Source organism: Thunnus thynnus, chromosome 14, assembly GCF_963924715.1.
Source record: "Thunnus thynnus chromosome 14, fThuThy2.1, whole genome shotgun sequence".
In the NCBI taxonomy this organism is placed as follows: Eukaryota; Metazoa; Chordata; class Actinopteri; order Scombriformes; family Scombridae; genus Thunnus; species Thunnus thynnus.
In genome coordinates, this window is record NC_089530.1 from 21,962,809 (window position 1) to 21,985,278 (window position 22,470).

Sequence of the window (22,470 nt, forward strand, 5' to 3'; positions counted from 1 at the left end):
TAAGCATTTCTTTTAAACGTTTATTGATTATCTTAACACCTATTTGCATTGTCCCATTTATTTCCAGGTAAAGACAGTCGGGCAGCCGACTGTGACCGATGGCACCACATTATCGGAATATATTGAATTAGTGGATGGGATTTACCTGAACGAGATCATGCTTGAGATGTAAGTAACTTGACACAGATTGAGAAATTTTCCAGAGCAATCCATCTATCTTCTGCAGTGGCAGCCATGGTGCCACTTTCAACACTTAAATGGATACATGTGCAATCTGTTTGCTCAATGTACTGGGACTAGTGGTGTGGAGGAGGGCTCGCAAATGATACCCACCCTGGGGCTTTTAAAGGGGTCATCCACTCATGAGCAAATTAAGCAATCCTTCAAGAACCTGAACCTCTGTCCAGCACTTGAAATTGTCTGCTGAAGTGAATGTAGGCTACACACAATGGGATCTTGTATTGGGGGTAATAATGGGTCAGACAGTCAGAAGTCTTTGCAGACAGTTATTGTTAGGATCCCTTGGAGCTGCGCTGGTTATCTGCAAGCATCCAGGGTACAAGGAGGGCAGCAAGCAGCTCCAAAACCTCCAGTAGCTCTGTATTTTTTCAGTCACCCTACACTGTCATCTGCAGAGGACTGGAAGACACCCCGCCCCTGGAAGCTGCAGAGCTCACGTTTCCTGCTGTGCTGTAGATTAAACTAGAAATAGAAGCCTTAAGCCTGGAGAAACGCAGGTAGTAGCATTGCAGAATACAGCAGCTAATGTAGCAGGCCAGCACGGACACACGTTTGTCTGTTTTTAATTAGATGTTTTGGCAGATCTCTTGATGGAGAGAAAGGGGAGGATGCTGGAGTATGCTGTTGTATTAGTTGTCAATTCTGTCTACTCTGTCACCTCCTAATGTGTGTGTATATGTAGCATGATACAGGACAGCTTTCCATTCCTTTGTCTGTGCTCCAGACTGCTACTTCCCGCATGCAGGCCAGTTTTTCATATTTTTCCGTTAATGCCAAACTCCACACTGTCAGCATTTACTCCTCGTGCTTGCCTGTCGAAGGATTGGTCAACTGAGCCTGCTCCCGGTGGAACTGATTTCCTCTTACTAAGAGATTATATTGTGTTGCAGTTTCATTGGACAACTTATCGTATCACCTCGCTTCAGTATCTCTTGTATCCGTAGGTCAGATTAGTAGGATTGTATGCTTAAGGCGAAGTTGGTCTTTTGCACAAGTCTCTCTCTGTATTTATATCTGTACAGTTTTCTTTAGCATCCAGTGTGAATTGTTTTTAGAAGGGATAAGCTGTAGCTGTGTAGCACGAGGAGCTGATTAAACCAAACTGGCTATTTCCTGTCTCTGGATGGTGTCTCGTTTTTCCTGTCCTCTTCCACTGTCCTCGACCTCCTGCTGCTCAGCTGTATCACTCTGCTAAACCGCCTACCTTCAGTTTTCACCTCTCTTTCCCTTGTTTGTTGTCCCACCTACTTCTCCTCCTCCAGGCTCCGTCTACACGCTAACAGGTATCCTTCAGAACAGAAAGGTGTTTAGGGAGTCCATCACAAGTTCAGTCAGATCAGGGCATCTTTCCTCCTCCACATCCAGCCTCTTCAAAATGGTGAACTATTCAGCAGTATTTTTAGAGTAATTTCCCATATGGGACATTGTATAATGGAGAGCAACCGGAAGGATATATGGGGGGAGGGTTGGAGGAGTGAGTGAGACAGCAAAGAATTCACCAAAATGGTAAAAACCTTTTAACATGACAGGAAAAGGAAAGAGCAAGAGGGTGTCACGCCAAATTCAAGTTCAAGCCCTGGTTTCCCGAACCACATGACAACGCCACAGCTCCTCTGAGATGTATGTCAGGTCCTCAGTAGGATTTCTGTCTGCAAATAAATAGAATGAGCTGGACGGGAATTTTCTGTGGTTGGTTGAGTGCTGCTGTAGAGAACAGCCAGCGTTGAGCTGAAATGAACTGTGACTGGCTTAGTGATCGCCTGACAGGATGTCGGGGATTGCCAGTCACAGCCAGCTCCCTGTGTTTATGTATGTATGTGTGTGTGTGTATGTGTGTGTGTGCGCCCTTACATTCAGGACTTCTGTGTCTGTGTGGGAGTATGTATCTGTGGGTGTTTTTTTGCGTGTGAGTGTGAGCGCCTGCATTTGGTTTTGGAGTCCGGCAGCTGTTGGTAGTCGTCTTGACCAGTCACCCTCCCACACAGAAGGCCTACAGTAATGATCAGATGTTGTGTTGGTGAGTCTGCTCTTTGTCTGCCTCTCCCACTTTACTAGCATTATGTGGTCACCTCCAGTAGACTCAGTGAACTGAAATAGGCTGTATCACAAGCAAAAGTGCATATTTACAGCTCATGGGTCTAAACTTTGCAGCAGCTGCAGGGCGTTTTTAGGTTGATGGCACTCATCAAAGACATATCTTTTTTTTCCTCGTCCTATTCATGTGCAGTGTTTTTTTTACTTAACATGCGATAATTCAGTGTTAAGAGAGAAATGTCGTTGAAACACGGTACATGATGGTTTGTTCACATTTATGTTGACTGGAATGATTGCTTGGGTGTTTTTGTAACCCCTCCTTCCCTGTCTCCATCTTTCTGTTTGTCTTTTTCTCTCATTAAAAGTAACTTTAGAAACCACAGGTGAGTTTCCAGACTTCTTTGAAAAACTGCAGGCGATAATTAACAGGGATTGCATTCATTCCAACACACACACACACACTCTCGCTTACACATTTTGTTTCCTCCTCACCCCCTCTGTTCTGACAGCTTTAAATATAGTGAGTGTTAGCTGGCATTGCGCTGCTTGCGATTGATCCAGTCATGCTAAAAAGGGCTCCGCTGGTGCTCGCCTCCAGCTAGTAGCTGCTGTTTACACACACAAAAAAACCCCCCGCTGGAGTTTACTACACTGTTGATAACACAGAAAATGTTTTTGGCAGCCAAGAAACACACTTACCTCCCATGATGGATGCTAAAACTTTAAAGATACAAACACATTAATAAACGTTAAAATATTTTACTCTTATTGTCTCGTGACTACTTACTTACTCACGTATTTCTATGAAACCTGTGCTTTCAGCATTTTAACTGGCGATTTCAGCTGTTGTATAATCTGTAGTGTTGCTTTGTGAGTGTCTGTCTCGCGCTAAGCAAGAGACATGGCAGACAGGTTGGCAGCAGTTGTCATTGGGACAGCATGGGAGAGAAGTGTAGAGGGACCTCGGGATTATCTAACGGTTTGCTGACACCCAGATGGCACCATGTCCCCTCCCCCCACTGCCCTCTTGTGACTGACATTACCTAGCCAATTAGATTGCCTCCTCAGTGCTGTCAAACCAATTAGTTTTCCCGCTCAGCAAGTGGGAGCCAATTAAATTTTTGCCAGAGTGACAACTGTCCAGTTGAATTCCCTGCTTTCCTGCCAATTTTGTAGACCCGTGCTGGCTCATCGGCCTTTTTGGTCAACCAGTCTGTCTGTCCTCTACCGGCTGTTGGGACGAAGTTATGTGATTGAGATAGACACTTGCAGCAATAAAAAAAGGAGATTTAATGTGTCATAGTTGATCAGTCTTGCAAATCAGTCACACATTTGTTGTGTTGACTGGTGCAGCGGGTTATGTCGTCTTTTTTAAGAACGTCTTGCATTGCATAATTGTGTGACCCAACTTTAACCCTGAAAGTTAGTCGAATAAATGATTTTTTTTCTTTTTTTTTGTGCGTAGAGAGGTAAAAGGTGTGGATTATGAAAAGAATGCTGTTCGGCATGTTCCTCAGGTTGATATTTCTTTTGGCTTGAATATTCAGACAGATCCATGCATGTCTGTCCTGTAAATCTGTCTGAATGGCTGCACTCATGGGGATGAGAGTATAAATAACGTGAAGGCAGCCATCTCCTTCCAGCATTTTTATCTGCATAGTTCTTCCTTGCCAGTGGTTGTCTATCATAGTAAACCTATGAGTCACTGAATATGGATCTATTAATGCTGAATGCAGATTTGAAACCCTGCACAGCCCTATTTTCTCTCAAGGCCGCATTACAGTAAATCCAATGTGCAGGCTCACATACGCAGAATATAGTCCTCACTACGCCTGTCATCACTTCCTTTCATAACAGCATTAGCTTTTCGACACCTCATGCATACACAAACACACTCAGAACTTGACCAATGAGCTTTGTAGAAGAGTTTTAGTTTGGAGAGGGGGCAACAATGAATGACATCTGTGTGGACTCATGTGGTCTTCTGTTGAAGATTACTTATTCTTACTTATTCTACTGTAGACTGTCAGATGCATCACTTGATTATCTGGTAATAGTTATGCTAACATATGGTGGCTACATTATGTATATGCTATGCTTTTTTATGGCTTTGTTGCTCTAGTAGAATATTTTGAGGTTAGACAACCATCTGGCAACATTTTATTGTTACAGACAGAATCTAGGAAAGGCTGCATGCAAAGAGACATATGAGTCAGCTCTTCCCCGGTTGTTTATCTCAACATGACATCCATCTTTCTCTGCTGTTTTTGAATGAGGACTCTTGGCTGTTTGTGAGGCTTAAGTTATAACAGAAACGGAGGCAGCAATGTAAAAATTAGAAAAATTAAGACTAGAGCTGCAATGATTGATCAAAAAACTATTTTGATAATTGAATTATTGTTTTAGTAATTTTATTATGCATGAAATTGACAAACATTAAGCTGGTTTCAGCTTCTCATATGTGATTATTCAATGCTTTTCTTTGTCAAACATGATAATAAACTGAATATCTTTGAGTTTTGGACTGTTGGTTGAATAAAACAATGCATATGAAGACGTCAACTTGGACTCTGGGAAATTATAACAGGCAGTTTTCACTATTTTCTGACATGTTAAAGACAAAATAACTTATCGATTAGTCGAAAATAATTGCCAGATTAATCAATAATGAAAATCATTAGTTGCAGCCCTAATTAAGACCTATTTGCATGCAGCATCCTTGAGGAACAAAATTCATGTTAATGGGTCCTGTTTGACCTAATCAAGTATAAGACACAAATGATCTTAGTATATGGAGTTCAGAAAATATTTTAAAATGCCATTTTAAATTAAACGGTCCTTTGCTCTCCTCCTTCTTTGTCTTATTCATCTGACACCCTAAGCCTACTTCTCTTTTCTCACCTGGTTTTTGTGTCATCCCTCATTTGTTCTATACTTCTCAGTTCTTTTCAGTCTGTCATCCCTCTTATTTAATCATGTCTCAACACCTACTGTTACCTCTTGCTCTTTCCATCTTTCTCCCGTCCCTCCTGCTGGTTTTTCTCTCTCTCTCCTTCACTTCTGTGTCTCCTGCTCTGTCCATGCCTCACCTCTCCTGCCCTACCTCCCCTTTCTCTTCTCTGTTTTCTTTGAGCAGCACGTTGAAGCCTTTGTTGGCGTTCTCCTGGGCTAGTTACAGCAGACATAGTTGAGATTCCAGCTGGACTAGAGAAAAGAAGCAGGCAGATCTGCTGCTGGGATTGTCAGTCTGTTCAGTTCCCCCACTGCTACTGCCTGATTGTGGTGTCCACAGCCCTCTGCATCAAAGTGTAGAATCGGACATAAATCTGGCCACTCTCATAATCATCTTTGTGTCATGCCATCCTCTCTGATTCTGTCTGGGGTGTGTATCAAGTTAGACAGGAAACAGCAGCTGTGACCTTGAGAGGACAAAACTTTAACAAGCCTGTGTTAATGTGAGGCACACAAGACCCCAGAACCAAGGACACTTTAAACCCCACAGGGACCATTTTAGTACTTTAGACACAGGTTTGCCATTCGTTTCACAGCAAAATCGATCTTTAATACCAGTGATTTATACAGTGGTCGACATTTAAGGTAATGGATTCTTGAGATTAGTTGGAATTTCTGGGCTGCGCCAGCTTGTGTCAGCAGATAGCATAGATACTATTTAACTGGTCAATTGTGCTGCATTTCATTTGTGTACGCACTGCCCACAACAACTGAACATTGTGTTTTCGGATGTAATGATACTTGTACCATTTATGTAAGGGTATGTCAAATGGAGATGAATACTGTAAATTCTTAAATATTATTTACCTCAACTAAAGAGAGAACTGGGTCTTTATTTGAGACTGATATATTGTTAGAGACAGATGTTTATTTTCAGTTTCCCATTTCCCCTGCGTTATATTTGACTTTTGTCTCATCTGTTCCTTTTTCCTGTGTTAATTTGCTGCTGTGCTCATTTGCTGTTTAATGCAAACTCAACACTTCCTTGGTTCGTTTCATGTTACAGGCCCTTCAGCGGCTCAGGGGGCAGAATCCCTTCTGTTCCCTGGAAGACCTTTGCTGTGAAACATCTGCAGGAAGTATTGAGTTTCATTAATAGCAGCTTAACATCGAGAATTAACAGCAAAGCAGAATTAATCAGTGACCAAGTACAGTATTTCTGTGAAGAGGAGAAACTCAGAGCAGAGTTTATGGCATGAATATGTTGACATATTGAAGGAATTGTAGACCATCCAGGATTTACTTTGAGAGCCATTATAATACATGACATTTTGCCTTTTTTTTTGAGCCATTGAATTTTGTTTCAGTGCTTTATGGTCTTAAGTGCTTGTCCAGTAAAAAGTAATACATCTAATGGCATCCAGCTTGGCAGCAGTGAGTTTAGCTGCAGTACCTATGGATACAATGGCAGAGGAGAGGAATGGGAAGAGGCCCAGTGGAAACAGAAAGACAAAGACGAGAGAGAAATGAGTCCATGAAAATCCAAGACAAGGAAATGGGGTGCTGAGAACCACATACAAATAGTCAGATCCTCACTGGTCTGTTTGTATACTACAGTTCCCATGGGAAAAGGGTCTGGGATGAGAGAAAAGGATGCAGTTATTTTCAAATATCTTAGCAGTACAAACTGATACTGATACTTACATGGTATATTTGTATATTATATGCTAAGATTGGTTGAGAATATGAATTTTACCAACTTAATGCAGTTGTTACTAGTTTGAGGTGAACTGCATTTGTAAAAGTAGTGGTTAGTTTGCTTGTTTGTGCTTATTATACTTAAAAGCTTCCACTTGGAAAGGCGGTCAGTGTGTTTACATGAACTCCAGTATTTTGATTATAACAAGATTAAGGGAAAATTCCAATTATTGCTACTGTCGTGTAAACACTTAAACACGGTTATCTTGCTTGCAATGAGGTTCTACTTGGAGTAAGCATGATTTGATTTACAGAGCCAGATTACCCTTGAACTATGTGATACATACTACTGACATGTATTCACTGTTTTTCACAGAGTAATATGTTTCTATTGTGAAATCCAACATAAATATCCCATAGATCTATTACATATATGAGTACATTTTCCCAGTATTATTTCCTATTGGCTTGTCAGCTTCCACACAGCCTACAAGTCAGTAGGAAACTTCCCAAACAAAAAAATGTCAATTTTATTCATTATTGGGTAAGTTGTGTTTCTACAAGGCAAGTTAATGGTTTATTACTTTGATCTGGGTAAAGGAGTTTGATGCTGTATTGTGGACACAATGGTTAAAATTTTGACATTTTGTCAATCTTGATTGCATGTTCCAGTGTGTTATGAGTGGATGTGGGCATTACAGAAACATACCCAATGAATTATCCTGAACTGAACTGTTATCCTTAGCATGGCTGCTAATCAGCTCATCCCCCAGATTCCTCTTTGCTGTTGGCTATCCCAGTGTGTGTGTGTGTGTGTGTGTGTGTGTGTGTGTGTGTGTGTGTGTGTGTCCCTCTCAAATACACATTAGACACAAACACACACTCCCGTGCTATGTTTGGACTGTACAGCTCATAGGCTCTATCCCAAACACGTGGCCAAATGTAGCCTGCATTTTTTTCTTTGTGTGTGTGCATTTACACTGCTTTCTGTGTGTGTGTGTATGGCATGTGCCTGGCTGCCCATGCTGACTGTAATGTAGCCTGTCATATATAGGTTAACACTACTCCCTAACCTACCCAGCCAATCAAAGCCAGGAGATGAGAGGAGAAAGCCCAGTGTCCCCAGGCTCTACTCTCTGCCTATCGACAGCACCGATAGTCCGGCTTATTGATTGGCCGTCTGGCTGACTTGCTGACTAGTTGTCTGTCTTGCTGGCTGTTCAGCTGGCCTTCTGGCTGTCTATCCCTAATCTATTTGTCTATTTAAAGTCTCAGGTTTACTGTATCAGCAGGAACACGGAGGGAGGTAATATCTGGGATATTTGACCCCCATTAGGGTTCTAAGTCCTTGTATTTATTCACTTGCTGATCCCCAAGGGGGAAGGGAGGGGGTGGTCGAGCTGTCGCGTGCTTATGTGTGGCATCAGAGAGGGAGCCAAAGAAACGAGGGGTGGATTGTGTGCCGTTGCTATGGTCTTGTTGCTGTGGCCGCCATGTTCTTGGCTGCCTCACTGGTGGTGAAGGAATGTGTGAATGGGAAACCCTTTCCCTGCTGTCTATCTGTCTTTTTCAGTCTCTTTCTCTCTCACAACTCATTTGCCGCATCACCCTCCTCGCCCTGACAGGATTACAGCCTCCACTGTGCTTTTTAATTAAGGGGTTAAATAGACCCCCTACTATGGACCTTGAAAGGGCTGCATGTGTGTGTGGCGGGGGGAGATGGGGAGGTCACATGACTGTTCATTTAGACCAGTATTAAAAAGAACCCTGTGTCCTTCTGATTAGCATGAGTGTGTGTGTGTGTGTGTGTATCAGGGCGGAGGCTGATCAGAAGACTAATTAACACATCCACACTGCAGCCATTTGACTTGAAAGACAAGGCTTTTTCATTTGGAACCAGAAATTCTGCCCTTCTTCTCTGTGTGACATAACAAGTATTGTGCCTTTTATTAAAAGTTGTATTTAGGGTGCTATAGCAAAAATACACACTATAATTAGCATATGTTAAGATAAAAACACCTTTCCAGGAGATGCTTGGCAGAACTGTTTTTTTGGGGTTTTTTTTGTCATCAACACATAAGTTAAGAGTAAATTCATAGTTGGGTTCTAATAGTTTTTGTGGAACTGTTGTAGGTATAATTGGCCTTAATAGAAACACAGCAGCAGCATGGTATAGTGATGAGGAAGATGCCACCCCCCACCCCTGTGACTGCAAGCATCCACCAAGCTGAATGTCCTTGAGGAAGTCAAAGAATCCTTCACTTTCAACCTCCCCTCTCAAACACAGCAAGGCAAATAATACACATAAGAAAATCTTTATTATACACTGTGTTTGTGGTATTTCAGGATTAACCTTTATTACAGACATGGCAGTGCAATTCTGAAGCACGAGAGCACAGATGCAAACATGCACACACATGCATGACTAAACATGTGCTGCACACTACAAGCATGCATATATTCACAAGCAGCCAGGACTCTCCTCCCCCATACTAAGTGGATGTTGACCCCCATATATAGGTCATGGGATGTACATGCTTTGAAGTCTTAAGTACATATTGTGAAAAATAGAGCTGCTCTAACAGTGTTGATGTAAGACTGGAGTCTCAACCACATGATTAGTGTTGTTTTCCTAGACAGTCCCATGGCAAATGTATCATAAATTAATTGCAGGGATAATGTTTTTTGGGAGGCTGGGAGGATTTTTATTATTTTTCCTTGGGGTTGATGTATGGTAAGGTCTGAAATACATTACGAATTGTTTTTACAAATAAATTTACCATAGCATGTATAAAAGACAGTTTCCATTCTATAAAAATTATTTATGCATTGTTCATCAAGAGTGTTATTTTTTACTGTGGAGCTGCCATCAAGATCCAGTCTAGAATAACCATGTTATATAAGAGTCAACAAGGAGTTATGTCGGTTTGGAAGAAGTGTGAATGGCAAAAACCCACTGCATTTTACAAATATTTGAAACCTGCAAATTATGACAGCAAATGGCCCCTCTGCTATATGGGGAATCCACATCAGCTCTAGTGTTGCTGTTTTGTCAACACCTCGGATCTGTGAAGTAGGGAGTCTGTGAAATAGGAATTTCCCTTTGGGGGTCAGATGATATCACGTTAATGCAACATGTCTTTAGCTCATTAACCTTTAGCTTGTCAAATTTACAAAAAATGACATTCAACAAGCTTTTAATTAGGGCTGCAACTAATGATTATTTTCACAATGGATTGATGTTTGGTCTATAAAATGTCAGAAAATGGTGAAAAATGCCAGTTATAATTTCTTAGAGTTCATGGTGACGTCCTCAACAGTCCAAAACCAAAACATATTCAATTTACTGTCATGTATGACATCAAATCCTCACATTCAAGAAGTTACAACCAGCAAAAATTTAGCATTTTTGGTTTAAAAATTATTCAGTTATCAAAATATTTTTTTCTGATGATCAATTCATTGACAAATTGTTGCAGCTCTACTTTCAATGAATACTACTCATGCTGTCAAAGGAAGGAGTTAAGAGGTCATAATATGTTAACTTCACCACAGTTTAAACATGAGAAAGCAATTAGGTAATAAACACATGGATGGCTGCCTACTACTGACCATGTGACTGACAGATAGTTGACATGTCAAGCACTCCAAAGAGACAGAAATTGTCAGAAAACTCTTGTTTTTTGTATCGGGCAGTAACAACAATTATCTTGTCAGTAAATATGGTTTGAAAAGAGGTTTGAGATCAAATGCGGTTCGGTATTCTAAAGGTAATTTCTATAGATATGCAAATTGTAGTAAGAATTGGTTGAGATAACAGCGGTGAGGAGATAGAGTGAGTTTGTGGAATGTCTGAGGCTCACTAAAACATGTTGACACCCGTGATAACATCAGTCGTCATGCATGCTCCTTTTTAAAGTCCCTTGGGCGACTCTCGCTCAGATAAACACACAGCCTCTCCATTCTGCAAGCGCTAAGAAGACACCTCTTCTCTTTGATTCAGACAGATGGGAGGAAATGGGGAACACGGTTAAAGGTCACAGAATTACTGAAATCCACCACTGTGTGTTGGAGCTCTGATGAATGATAATTCCTCTAACTTTACTAATGAAATCAGTGTCATATCAAACATGAATCCTGCTCAGTCCCCTCAATCCTCAATCCCCCCTTTATCTATACAGTAGGTCTCTCGTAGAAATACACATCTGTGACAATCTAGTGTGTGGATTTAAGGATTTAAATGCCTCACAAAGATAGGATTTAACTCACCAAAGAATCTGATTTGAAGGCTGGACAAAACACTGTGTCTGAAACACTGGTGCCATCAGATTTATGGGGGCAGCCTTTTTAATGTGCTCTGTCTGCTAATGTGACTGTGGCTTCTTTAACATGGTTATGGCACTGACCCTACTCAAACAAGGGTCCATTGTCACTGTGCTGCTAACAGAGCAACATGGTGTCAAACTAAAACAGGCACATACATTTTACTGGTCTTCATCTTCCTGATTTCACGTTGTAAAATAGTTCTTTGTGATTTATATTTTTGGTGAACAACAGTGTCAGAGTTTTCATGGTATGGTTTATTATTTGTACTGTAATTGAATAACGCTATCATGTTTATTTTTCTACAGAAATCCCAAGGCCACGGTGCAGAGGACCAATAAGAAAGTGAACAATGATCCCACACTGCGCATACAGAACCTTTCAATTCTCATCAGGCAGATTAAAGCCTACTACCAGGTAAGATTTCCTTAACAAGCTGCAAAGTCAGATATCTTGTTCCCCTTCTTGCTGCAAAAGTTGAGATTATCCAACGGTGTCCATTTTGAGATGAAGATTTTATGCAGTTCTCGTATGTAGGAGAAAGTGCCCCTACTGTGGGTAACTTGTGAATAACTTGTGTCAACAAATGAATAACTTGTGGTTTGGGTTAAGCTCCAAGTTAAGATGTACTTGTTCTCCTGTGCCTGAGTTGAGGTGGTCTTCATTCCACTTTAACTCCTCAGGTTGAAGTGGAAAAATACAATCAGATAGCAATGTTTTCACTTGCAAACATACAGAAGTGACTCCACATTAACACATACCACATAAAGACTTCACAGTATTAACATAGATATATTTGCAGATGTGTATGTGTTTGACTGCATGTGATGTGGGACCAGGACTCCAGTCCAGATATCAGAGAGCATCCAGTAAATATACAGAGACATCAAAAATGTGTAACACAGAGATCAGTGGCAGACATGCAGCCACTGATGTGGTTCTGCCTCTCCCCCATACTCTTATCAGTATTTGTTTTTCTTTTTTTTTTTTGTTTCTTCTACTTTTCTCTTTTTTCCTCCAAAATTAGCTTCTTGGGCATTTTTCCCTCCAAATTGTGATAATGAGCCTGACATATCAGCCTTATTTTATATTCAGTTTGTCTCCGGTGTCCAAACCACACAATGCAGCTCACAGCATTACATTCTTGCCTATGAGACAGACTTGGAAACTTTAGGTCAGAGAGATGTGTACTTGATAGAAGCATGCCGAGTCAGATGTAGTCAAGTCTTATCTCATGTTCAGCAGTGTTGTGTTTATTGCGTAGCACGCTATCAGATAATCAGGCCTCAGACTTGTCAATTTGCTTTCTCACCACGTTTAATCATTAGATGAGTTTCCTATTAATCTAACGGGCTGTAGAAAAAAAATGGAGGAGGAAATGTGGGGGTGTTAAAGATGGGAAGGGGGGTATTGATATGCATGCATTGATATACAATTGGCGAGGCCGCTTTCAGAGATAGTCCAGGATGTAGTGAGCACAATTATTTCCCTTTGCAGTACATGCATATAGCACACTACGCTGTTGATTTGCCCATGTCACACAACTTGGACAAAGGTTTGCAGCCCATATTTGAGCCTGGTGCCAGATAGTCTATGTAATTCTAGTCTATTATCCTTCTCTGTCTGTATGACTGAGTGCAAATTAGTGCTTTTTCTTTTGTTCAGCAGTGCTCACAATTTCTCTCAAGTGAGAGATCAAATGTGAGAGGGGCTAGCAATAGCTGCTAGCAATAACTGCAGATTTGGACACAATCATAATATATCTATACAATATACTAAAGCTGAACATGACCTGATATCCTGAACTGTCTAACAGAATCAGGGAATCCTGGGGAAATAGCTAAATCTGGTCTTACCGAGCTTCATAACACCGTTGTCCTAATTTCTTTGCGTTTGGGCAAATTCATCGCTCAGACTGTGCGTTATCTTGACATTATCAGACCATATCATGTCACTCATCTTTACTCGCATGTCATTTTGAAATGTCCGCTAAGAATAACAACATGTGGTGGTTTCTGCTGGTATCCCACACAAATCACCAATATGATTTCTGTCACAGTTGTTCTGTTGTTTGGTTTTACTTGAAATGTTAAAATGAACTTTTTCCATTTTTTTTTCACTCTGCTGTCATAAAGTATTGCTTAAATGCACAGTGTCACTTCCTATACTGTGTAATTGCTGTGTCAGTTGTGAAATCTGTGAGCTTAACAAATTGAAACAATCCAGAGAAACATATGATTCACTACTTTTCTGCAGCAGTGTCTCGACTGTGTTTGTGATAACCAGGACTTGAGCGTGACCCAGCATGCTGTTGCGACAGAGCAGTGAGTTTAGGAATGTTATCATGGCCAAGCAGTCGCACTGACAGAGACACAGCTTTCCCACACTTCAGACTTAGGACTATGACCCGTATCCTCAGGGGCTGTGTAAAGGCACTTTCTTATCAAGCAAGTGGTAGCTTTTATATAAAGAAGTGTGAATGGAGACAATGAATTTAAAGGCCTACTATAGCTTTTAGTTGGATCACATTATCTCTGTAACTTGACAGTGTTGGCATATAACCAAACAGGTATTAAGGTTTTTGCTTTTTTGAATTTAGATTCTTTATGAATCTGTTGTTTTTTTTATGTTGTAAGTTACATATTTTTTCATAGTTTAGCCCAGAAGTCAAGTGAAGAGTGTCACTGATTTGTTAATTGCTTTGTTAGATCTGGTTTGCCTTGGTGCTAAAGATCCTGTTAATCACTCCCAAGTCATCTTATTTAAACAATCAGCCTATTGTGTAGACGTTATAAGCCCACTAAAGCTCCACTAGGCCGCTCAAATAGCTAGCAGAATTATCTGTCAGTGGTTGGGTCAGTGGCTGCTGCGGGTTAAGTAGTGACCAGCGGAGTCTGTGGATGATGAGATGACGGGAAAGGTTAAGGACATTACCCAGGGCGTCCCAGTGACTCTTTTAGCAACAGGACATGCTCTACATCTTAACTGATCTGGATCTACCGTGTTTATATAATGCTGAACTGTTTAATACTTATTGAAAAGAAAACAATGTAGAAAATATGAAATTATATATGTTTTGCCATTGAAAGGATGTGTACATCTACAAAGGATGTGTAAACTTAATCTAGTCCATCTGCATAATTTCCTGTTTACTTAGAGTTGCGTTTTTAGGCATGTTTGTACATCTGCTCAGCAGATTTCATGATGGATTGAAAACGCATGAACTGGATTGAATCATTGTTTTGGATTAAGGTTTGTACTTTTTGGGTTCAGTTTCTGATTTAAAATAAAGGCGACCAAAGCAAGTGTTTTCACCCTATTTGAAAATGTTGTAGTTATTTAAGGAGAATCATTACTTGTTGGATCAACAAGATGATCCTTGCCTCTTTTATTAGTATTTCATAAGTATCTTTTGGGGCCTTTTAAGTGTTTATTACAGCAGTGATGACAAACTCTATGAAAGAAAATGGCACAGTGTGAGTAAACAGGTGTTGTTTTCAAGATCTGAATGCAGGGCAAGAATTACAGTGTTCATTTAACATATACAACTAGGTAATCTAATTAAGTTGTTTTAGCTTTAGGAGGACAATGTAAGCCAACAATGAAACTTGTTCGTCCATGGTGTTTCAGTAATCTTCTCTGTTCATCCCATGCCTCGCTCTGTTGACCTCCTGGTCACACTATTGTTCAGCCACTTGTGTTTGCAAGCTCTGCCTCACACAGACCACCTACAGGTTAAAACCCCCTTTTATTCCCTGTTGTCCTCACTGTGTATCAGTCTACCCCCTTGATGGCCTTTTGGGGACTAACCATCCACTGAACATCACTCAGTGAGCTGGTAATGAGATGGACCTGCTTGTTAAAATGGACATTTCACTGTGTACTTTAGACAAAAACCAAGCTGTGTCATAGTGTGGTTCTTAGAAAAAGATGAGTTGTATTGTGTACATGCATGGGACTATCATTTCTCACACCAGAAATTTGGGGGGATGGATGATGTAAAAAGTCACAAAAACACTTTTTTGTTCAGACCCTTGTTGTTGCATTGCATTTCCTTTAATCTCCCACTATCTTTGATTTACAAGTGGCAGTCTAGGTTATAAAGTGATGCAGTTATTGCTTTTGTATTTGTGTGTTTGGATGTGTATTTAATAGTCAGAAGTTGGTTGAGATAAAAGACTGCTGAGTAAGAGAGAAAGTGTGAGATAAACATGTTTTACCAAGAAAGAGATTGTGATCATTTGGTCTGTAGGCCAAAGACAAGTAAACAGTCAAACACATAGGTGGTATGAAGCAGACCTGTCCAGTTAAATAAATAAGTTGTGCGTCCTGGTCATAGCCTCGACTGCCTGGCTGCTGACAGCGCTGTCAGCCAAAAAGTCAATCATGTTTACATATACAGTGCACTCAGTAAGTACTGGGACAGTGACGCATTTTTGTTGTTTTGGCTCTGTACTCCAGCACATTAGAGTAGAAAAACAACAATGACTTTGAGATTAAAGTACTGCCTGTCAGCTTTAATCTGAGGGTGTTTTTCTGCCGTGCTGTCCAAAAATTGGAGGGGCAGTGTCTAAACAGGAGCTACATTTCATACACTGTTCACCCAAAATAGGTGTCTTTAACACCCCTAAAGCTGCAAACTCTTTAACCTTTGTCAGTTTTCAATACAAATCGAATGTGAGGTATAGAGAAAAAACAGCACAAAATGTGTCGATGTCTAATGGATCCACACAGTACCTACTCACACACAGTTTCTGCTCTAAAGTCAATAGGAGCCGGTTCTTATTGGGGTAATAAGGACGAAAATTGGCTTTGATATGTACTTTTGTGTCTCCTTTTCCTGTAGTTGTTTTGTCGCTTATCGGTTTCAGATTTCCAGAGCCATATGGATGGAGACAGAACCGTTCAGGTCTTGGGCTAATGGACTTAACAGGTTTTCAATTTATTCTACCACTCAGCAGTTTGAAAAAGGACACGGGCCTTGTAGAGGCTTTGTATGGTTGGTTGCGTTCTGTGATTCAATAAATTGATCTCACTTAAGACTCTTTTTAATTAAATTTTCCCAGGAATCGTAAATCAGAATAAGTTAGAAACCCCTCTCTGTCATTAAAGCAATTGGTTAGTGTTTTTCTTCATTGAAGCATTATTGAAAATACCTAAAAGTAATGCAGCAACATGAGCTGGATTTATATTGATAAATGTCTAACTCAAGGTAATGCAGTGATGCATACACCATTGGTGTCCATAGATGTGTTGTCTCGTCTACAAAAGCTCTGTATTTAGTTCAGAGTGGGAAAGGGGAGGACTTTGTTGAATTTGAGCCCTTGCTGACTCACCAGAGGATCTTCTGGTGTCAAGAGAAAAGTAATTAATTAACCTTTTTGAACCATTAGAGGCAGACAGTTGTGGACCTTTCCTTAGACTTTCTTTGTCCCTCTCCTCCCCCATTCCTTCCCTTCACTGCTCTACTCAGTTCCTACTTTTCCACTGCTCATTTCTGCCCCTTTGCTCTTGTACAAAATGTAATCCAAGTAGCATGTGTATGCATGAGTGTGTGTCATTTTCCACATGGGGAAACTCAAGGAGATCGATTTTTGTATAGTAGTTGAGAAAAGTGAATTGGCGCAAGGCAAGAAATTCAATAATACTGGTTTTCATTTTATAGTATCGTCTCTCTTGGGCTGAGCTTGCATATCAGGAGTGTGTGTGTGTGCGTGTTCAAAGTCTCAGTGATTGTTCTGGTGAAGCAGATTGTGTAGGAGGAGTTCAATGTCTAGACAGGCTTTAGACTTTAGATTTCAGAATATGGTAAAGAGATCAAGGTTGAACAGCTGTAAACGTGTGTGTGTGTCCGTGTGAACGTACTGTGAATTTTAATGTTACATAGCAGCAGAAATGATGATTGCAGTGTCATATTTTCTAACAGCAAGTGAGCGTAAATCTGCATGCTAGCAATTATCCCATTTCTGCTTCCTGACTGGGATATCAACTTTTTCCGGTTACTCGGTCATTTCTGTATTGCAGAATTGAGTCCAGTGAAGGTTTCATTTCTCTGCTGGTCAGTCCAAATATACTCTGGGCCTCTTTTTAATTTAGTGGCCTTGGTTTGGCATTCTTAAGGGGGGTTGTAATATGGAGCCTCAGCCAGCTGAACTAAATTCTTTGTTCTTTTAGTGGCTTTTCTCAAAGCTCGCTAAGTGAATCCCTTTATCCTGGTTTATGAAAATCAGGCTCAGAGAGCATCTGTTGCCATTCAATGTCAAAATTACTTGATACCTTTTTCCCAACAAATAACATGGCTACTTTAGTTGTTAAAACAGTTTTTATAAATTTATATAAGCTTCAGTGGTTGTTATTCAATGTTGATGTGTGTTTTTTCAGGGTGTTTAGCATTGCTAAGTTAAAAGTAACATTTCTCTCTGCCTCCATCCTTAGAAATACTACTGCTACTTTTGGAAATAAGAGCTGCTCTGTCCTCTCTGCGTCACTGCTTTGGTTTGGGGTGTGGCATAAAGGCTGGTAGCTCTGTTTTGACTGTTCAAAGGCTAACAGAGGCCACCATTCATCCTGAGTGTGCCTGGCCCAAGACTTTTGCAAACCTCTTTGGCAAGGCTATGAGGATAGGTTATATAGGATAGGTTAATCAGGACTTTCTTAGTTGTTATTTGTTATCATCTCCAGGCTACATTGATCAGAGACAAGCCTGAGAATACTTTGATGGTTCTAGGCACATTCAACTCTGGTTTCAGAGACTATGCCCGGAAGTTTCACTGACCTTTCCAGGGTTTTTACTGGCTCAGAATGAGCGTTTGGGGGGTGACTATGCATGACAGTAAGCATGATCGGTCTGCGTACAATGAAGGCAATGAGTCTGTGTTAATTTATTTGACAGGAATATGTTTTTTCCTGTTATTTCTGACCATTTGATCAACAAAAATGTCTATTATGCCTGAGTAAATGAAAGTTTGAATTAACAAAACTGGTTAAAAAAAATTTTTTTTTCTTTTTACAAAATTGGAAGAGGGGGAGGGGAAGGAGGTTCAGGGAGAGGGGTTTGGGTTTGGAAGAGGTGAGGCAGTCAATTGTAGAGGTCCAATCCTGCTTTAGAGCATTTCACCCTCCTCTTTTATTGACTAGATAAAAGGATCTGACAAGGCCATGGTAGTCAATGTTGTCACCTTTTGGTCCGTCAGTGGCCACCCTGCAGCACACGTCAAGGTGGTCATCCTTGAGTCGGCTCCTCAGAAGTATTTTCACCTGTCGAAAATTGAATGGAGAATGCAATGATTGTGCTACCAACAAATTAGCCTATTAGCAATCCTTTAACTTTTAACATTAACTTTTGCCACTGCCTGCCTGTGGACTGTTGAGTTCCTGTGGCTGATGACAGAATCCAGCCTATAGGTCTTGCTGGGCTGCCTTACCCATACAACAACCATGTTGTTATGCTTTGTGCACACTGCACAGGTCATGCCCAAGTCAGTTTGGTGCAGCCAGTCATGGGTTTGAACCCACTCTGGGTCAAACTCACTGGCCCTATGATGGCTGCTCTTTTCCTTTGACTTCCTACAAAATAATACAATGTTAGTTCATGCAATTCAATTCAATTCCACTTTCAACCTCTCAGTCTCAGATCTGGTGCTGAACTTCCTGCCTGCTGTCCAGCTGCCTCTCCGAGCTCACCCTGTCTCTCTATCACTATCCCTCCTTGGGCCTCTACCTGGGCATTTCCTGACCCCCCGGCCTACTTCAGTGTTATGAAAGAGAAAAAAGATTAGGCCTGTAGGAATCACTGAAGCACTTATCTTTCATTTACTTTATTTAGGAGTATATCCAATGGTTGGCAATTCTAATAAACATTCACCTTTCTCCCTCATCTTCCTCTCTCCTTATGTTTTGAAAGTAGGCGGCTATTGTGCTTGCTCTCTTTATGATCAAACTGAAAACAAAGCAAAAAAAATACTGAAATGTATTCAAATAGAGAATTAGCCTATAATTTTTAATTTTCAATAACTTTTTAAGAACCATTTCCAAAAAATGGTTGATTTTCTAAGGATTCCAGTACTTGATTTTTTTCGCTCCAATTTGAAGTAGGCTTACATTACTTTAACGACCTTGTGTAAACCCTGACAGAATAGTAATGGCAGAATTAGTTAGCTAGCTAGCTGTAATGCTAATCACTCTTCTCACCCAACCACCACTTCTGAGTAAAAGTTGGGAGACTTAGCAGTCAGCAGCCTCACATTTCTCTGATTTCTATTTCTGTGTTTAGCATCTGCAGGTTAGGCTAACCCATCGTTGCTAACTTCGAGGCTAACCCCCTTCACTTTTACAGCAATTGGGGAAACAGCTGTGACTTTTCTTGGTCTTGAGATCACATATAGGACACACTGTGGCCTATACTGTACATTTACTGCCAGATTGACAACTTACTGCTAACCTTTTTTCTCTGCTTCGCTTGCATTCACCGTCACTTTTCTGCCACTTGCTCTCTCGCTCAACTACTCACTACACCTGCTACGCACATATATTAAGCACTGCCCTATTCCTTAAAAGCAGCTGCGCTACCAAGGGTTTCCTGAGCAGTGACACTGAGGTTTACTCACGTTTCAGAACAGCGCTGCACAGAGGCTCCCAAACGCTGTTGATTTCCGAATGAATGGATATTTGGTGTTCTTTTTTGCATTAAAAAAATATTTTTTTGGCCTGGCGGGGATTCTTGTTGGCCTGGTGGCCCGCCCGTACAATTATGGGGAAACACTGCATATACTCATATTAATACATAGAAAATAAGCTGAATTTCATTGGAAACTTACCTCACAGGTGATCCAGTTTGAAGGCTGTCTTCCAAAAAGCTAATGGATGAGAGGTGTTTTGACTGCTGTAAGTCAAAGACGTTGTATTTGAGGTTATGTTCTGCTTTTTCAACAGTTGTTTGATAAATTGCCTCCAAATCACATTTGGAGAGAATTTGAATTGCTATTTTTATTCTCAATTATCACATTGGCGCTGGTTATTTTCCTTTAGCGCTGGCTAAAATCTCTTTGGGGGGTGCCAAAAATTCCTCTATGCAGAAAAAAACCTACTTTCAGAGAAACATTTTTTTCATAAGCATTTCAGCACAGAATTTAAGCGTATTTCTCCCACATTTGATTGTTTCTGTTTTAATGAATATTTTACTTTGCAGTCCAGGCTTCAAATATTTATCAGTTGGAGTTTGTCAGCATTAAACCTCTGAGCAAGCATGAGGGTAAAACCTTTGAGCTGACATGGCTGTCTCACTCCTCTGCCTTTTCTACCCAGCTGAGAGAAATTCCATTTGTTTCACTACTGACATTAATGCACCTTTTTTCTTATCTGCTGTCTAAACCACTATGCCTTATCATATATTATATTCTTCTTCTGCAAATGTTCTTCCCAATAAAGAATTTCTTAAGGTGAAGAAGAATTCAGGAATCCAGCTACCTAACTTGTACCTAGCACTGGGAATAAGAGAGTCTGGCTTCTTGGCTTGTTGACATAAAGCCTCACAAAGATGCTCTGTTACTGGGCCAGTGTGGCGTTGAGACACACACACGCACACACACACACACACACACACACACACACACACACACACACACACACACACAGTACACACTCTCACATTCACTCACATGCATACATGCACACACAATCTGCCGCGACATACTGTAGCTATTAATGCTTGTTTTTGTTTTTGACTTGGACATCAAAACAGGGAAAAAGAATTTTCCATCCTTATTATTGCAGCTTTTGCTTTAAACCAGAGGTTATTTTCATTGCCATCAGCTGGAACTCTGACAAAGTATACAAATATATTTTCTATATATTATCTTTTTTTATAAGTCTGGAATTCCCCATTGACTCCTTGTCTTGCTGCTTCTTTCAGCATCAGCCATGAGCAAATCAGTTTATTAGGGCATGTGCTTGTAGCTGCAGGCCAAATGTGTGTTGTCATGCAGACTCACATGCTAGCTAGTCTGAATATCCTGTTGATGATGTAGCTAGTTAGTTACAGTAGCTAGGTCTTTATAAGCAATCACAGAGGCAGTGGGCCGTCAAGCATCTTTATTTGAGTTGAATAAGGGAATATAATTGAGTTCAGAGGTGAATCAGATTGATCTGTCTAGCTCAAGCCATAAAATTGACTTAAAGCCATTGAGCTGCATTTCATGCACAAAATAACCCAGCTTTTCTTGTTCTGCTCCTAAAACCATATGAATGTTTAGTTCTGAGTAGCTTTGAGTACTATTCTTTACAGCAACATAAAAAAATGGAAAAGAAACATTTAAGAAATGATGACAAATGTCTCCAATCAAATACATGACTGATTATTAATATAATGTAGAATTATTCATATTTTTTCCATTTAGCCGTTAGTTGTTTATTGTTAAATTCAGGATATGTCAAAACCACAATTTGGCTTTAAAAAGCTTTACAGATGTTTAGCACAGTTTGATTGATGCATCCCATTCAAGTGAAACTGATTTATTAAAATCAAAGATAAATACGTCCTCTCATGTCTGTAGGGGATTTTTCTACTTTCACATTCCTGTATTGATATCATTCATTCTGACTACGTCATACATTGTAGTTTTTTTTTTAATTTTTATCTCAAACAAGGAAAGTATGCTAGTGCAAGTCATCTAAGAGTCATTTATAGCCGCTGGCTCTCTCATCTTCAATGAGCCTCTTACTGTAAAACAAACGCTCACTTATTCTCAGACATGTTTGTGCACAGTCCGATTTTTTTTTTTTTGTGAAACTTTAATATTTATTGAGTTTTTGTTTGTGCATACAACCAAAAGTATTGTGTGTTTGTTAACTTATGACTTTTTTATGCCTAGAAAGTTAGAAAAAGAAAAGAAAAGCAAACAAACAAAACATACATGCGTATACAAATCCAATATCTTGAAATTTATATATCAGTGAGCCCATAAGCATCTTCCATTTCTTCCATTTATTAACAAAAACATTTTTCTCTCACGCTTTTTTCCATAGTATAAATCTCTGTAGTCTATCTATAGCAGGGGGTTCGGTCTTATACCAATTACTTGTTATAACATCTGCACTGTTTTTGAGCTTTCAAGTTCTTCATGTTGAGTGATGTCCCCGTTTACCACCCAGTCACATCATATAATCACAGCCTCGAGTGGGAAGTGAGCGTTGGCTTACCAAAATACCACAGTATGCTGGTATGTG

The 22,470-nt window shown here is 40.2% G+C and overlaps 1 protein-coding gene across 7 annotated transcripts in view; it reads left to right on the plus strand.

Annotated features, from left to right (window-relative positions):
- The window catches only part of LOC137197263 (girdin-like), a 76,483-nt gene that overhangs the window by 2,396 nt on the left and 51,617 nt on the right, over positions 1 to 22,470 (plus strand). For all 7 annotated transcript variants that reach the window (XR_010931375.1, XM_067610561.1, XM_067610556.1 and 4 more), the window contains exons 2-3: positions 68 to 168; positions 11,556 to 11,664. Coding sequence is in view for 6 of the 7 variants with exons in the window: in XM_067610561.1 (XP_067466662.1) it covers positions 68 to 168; positions 11,556 to 11,664 (210 nt within the window). In the remaining variant the exon portion in view is untranslated. The remainder of the gene's footprint in view (positions 1 to 67; positions 169 to 11,555; positions 11,665 to 22,470) is intronic.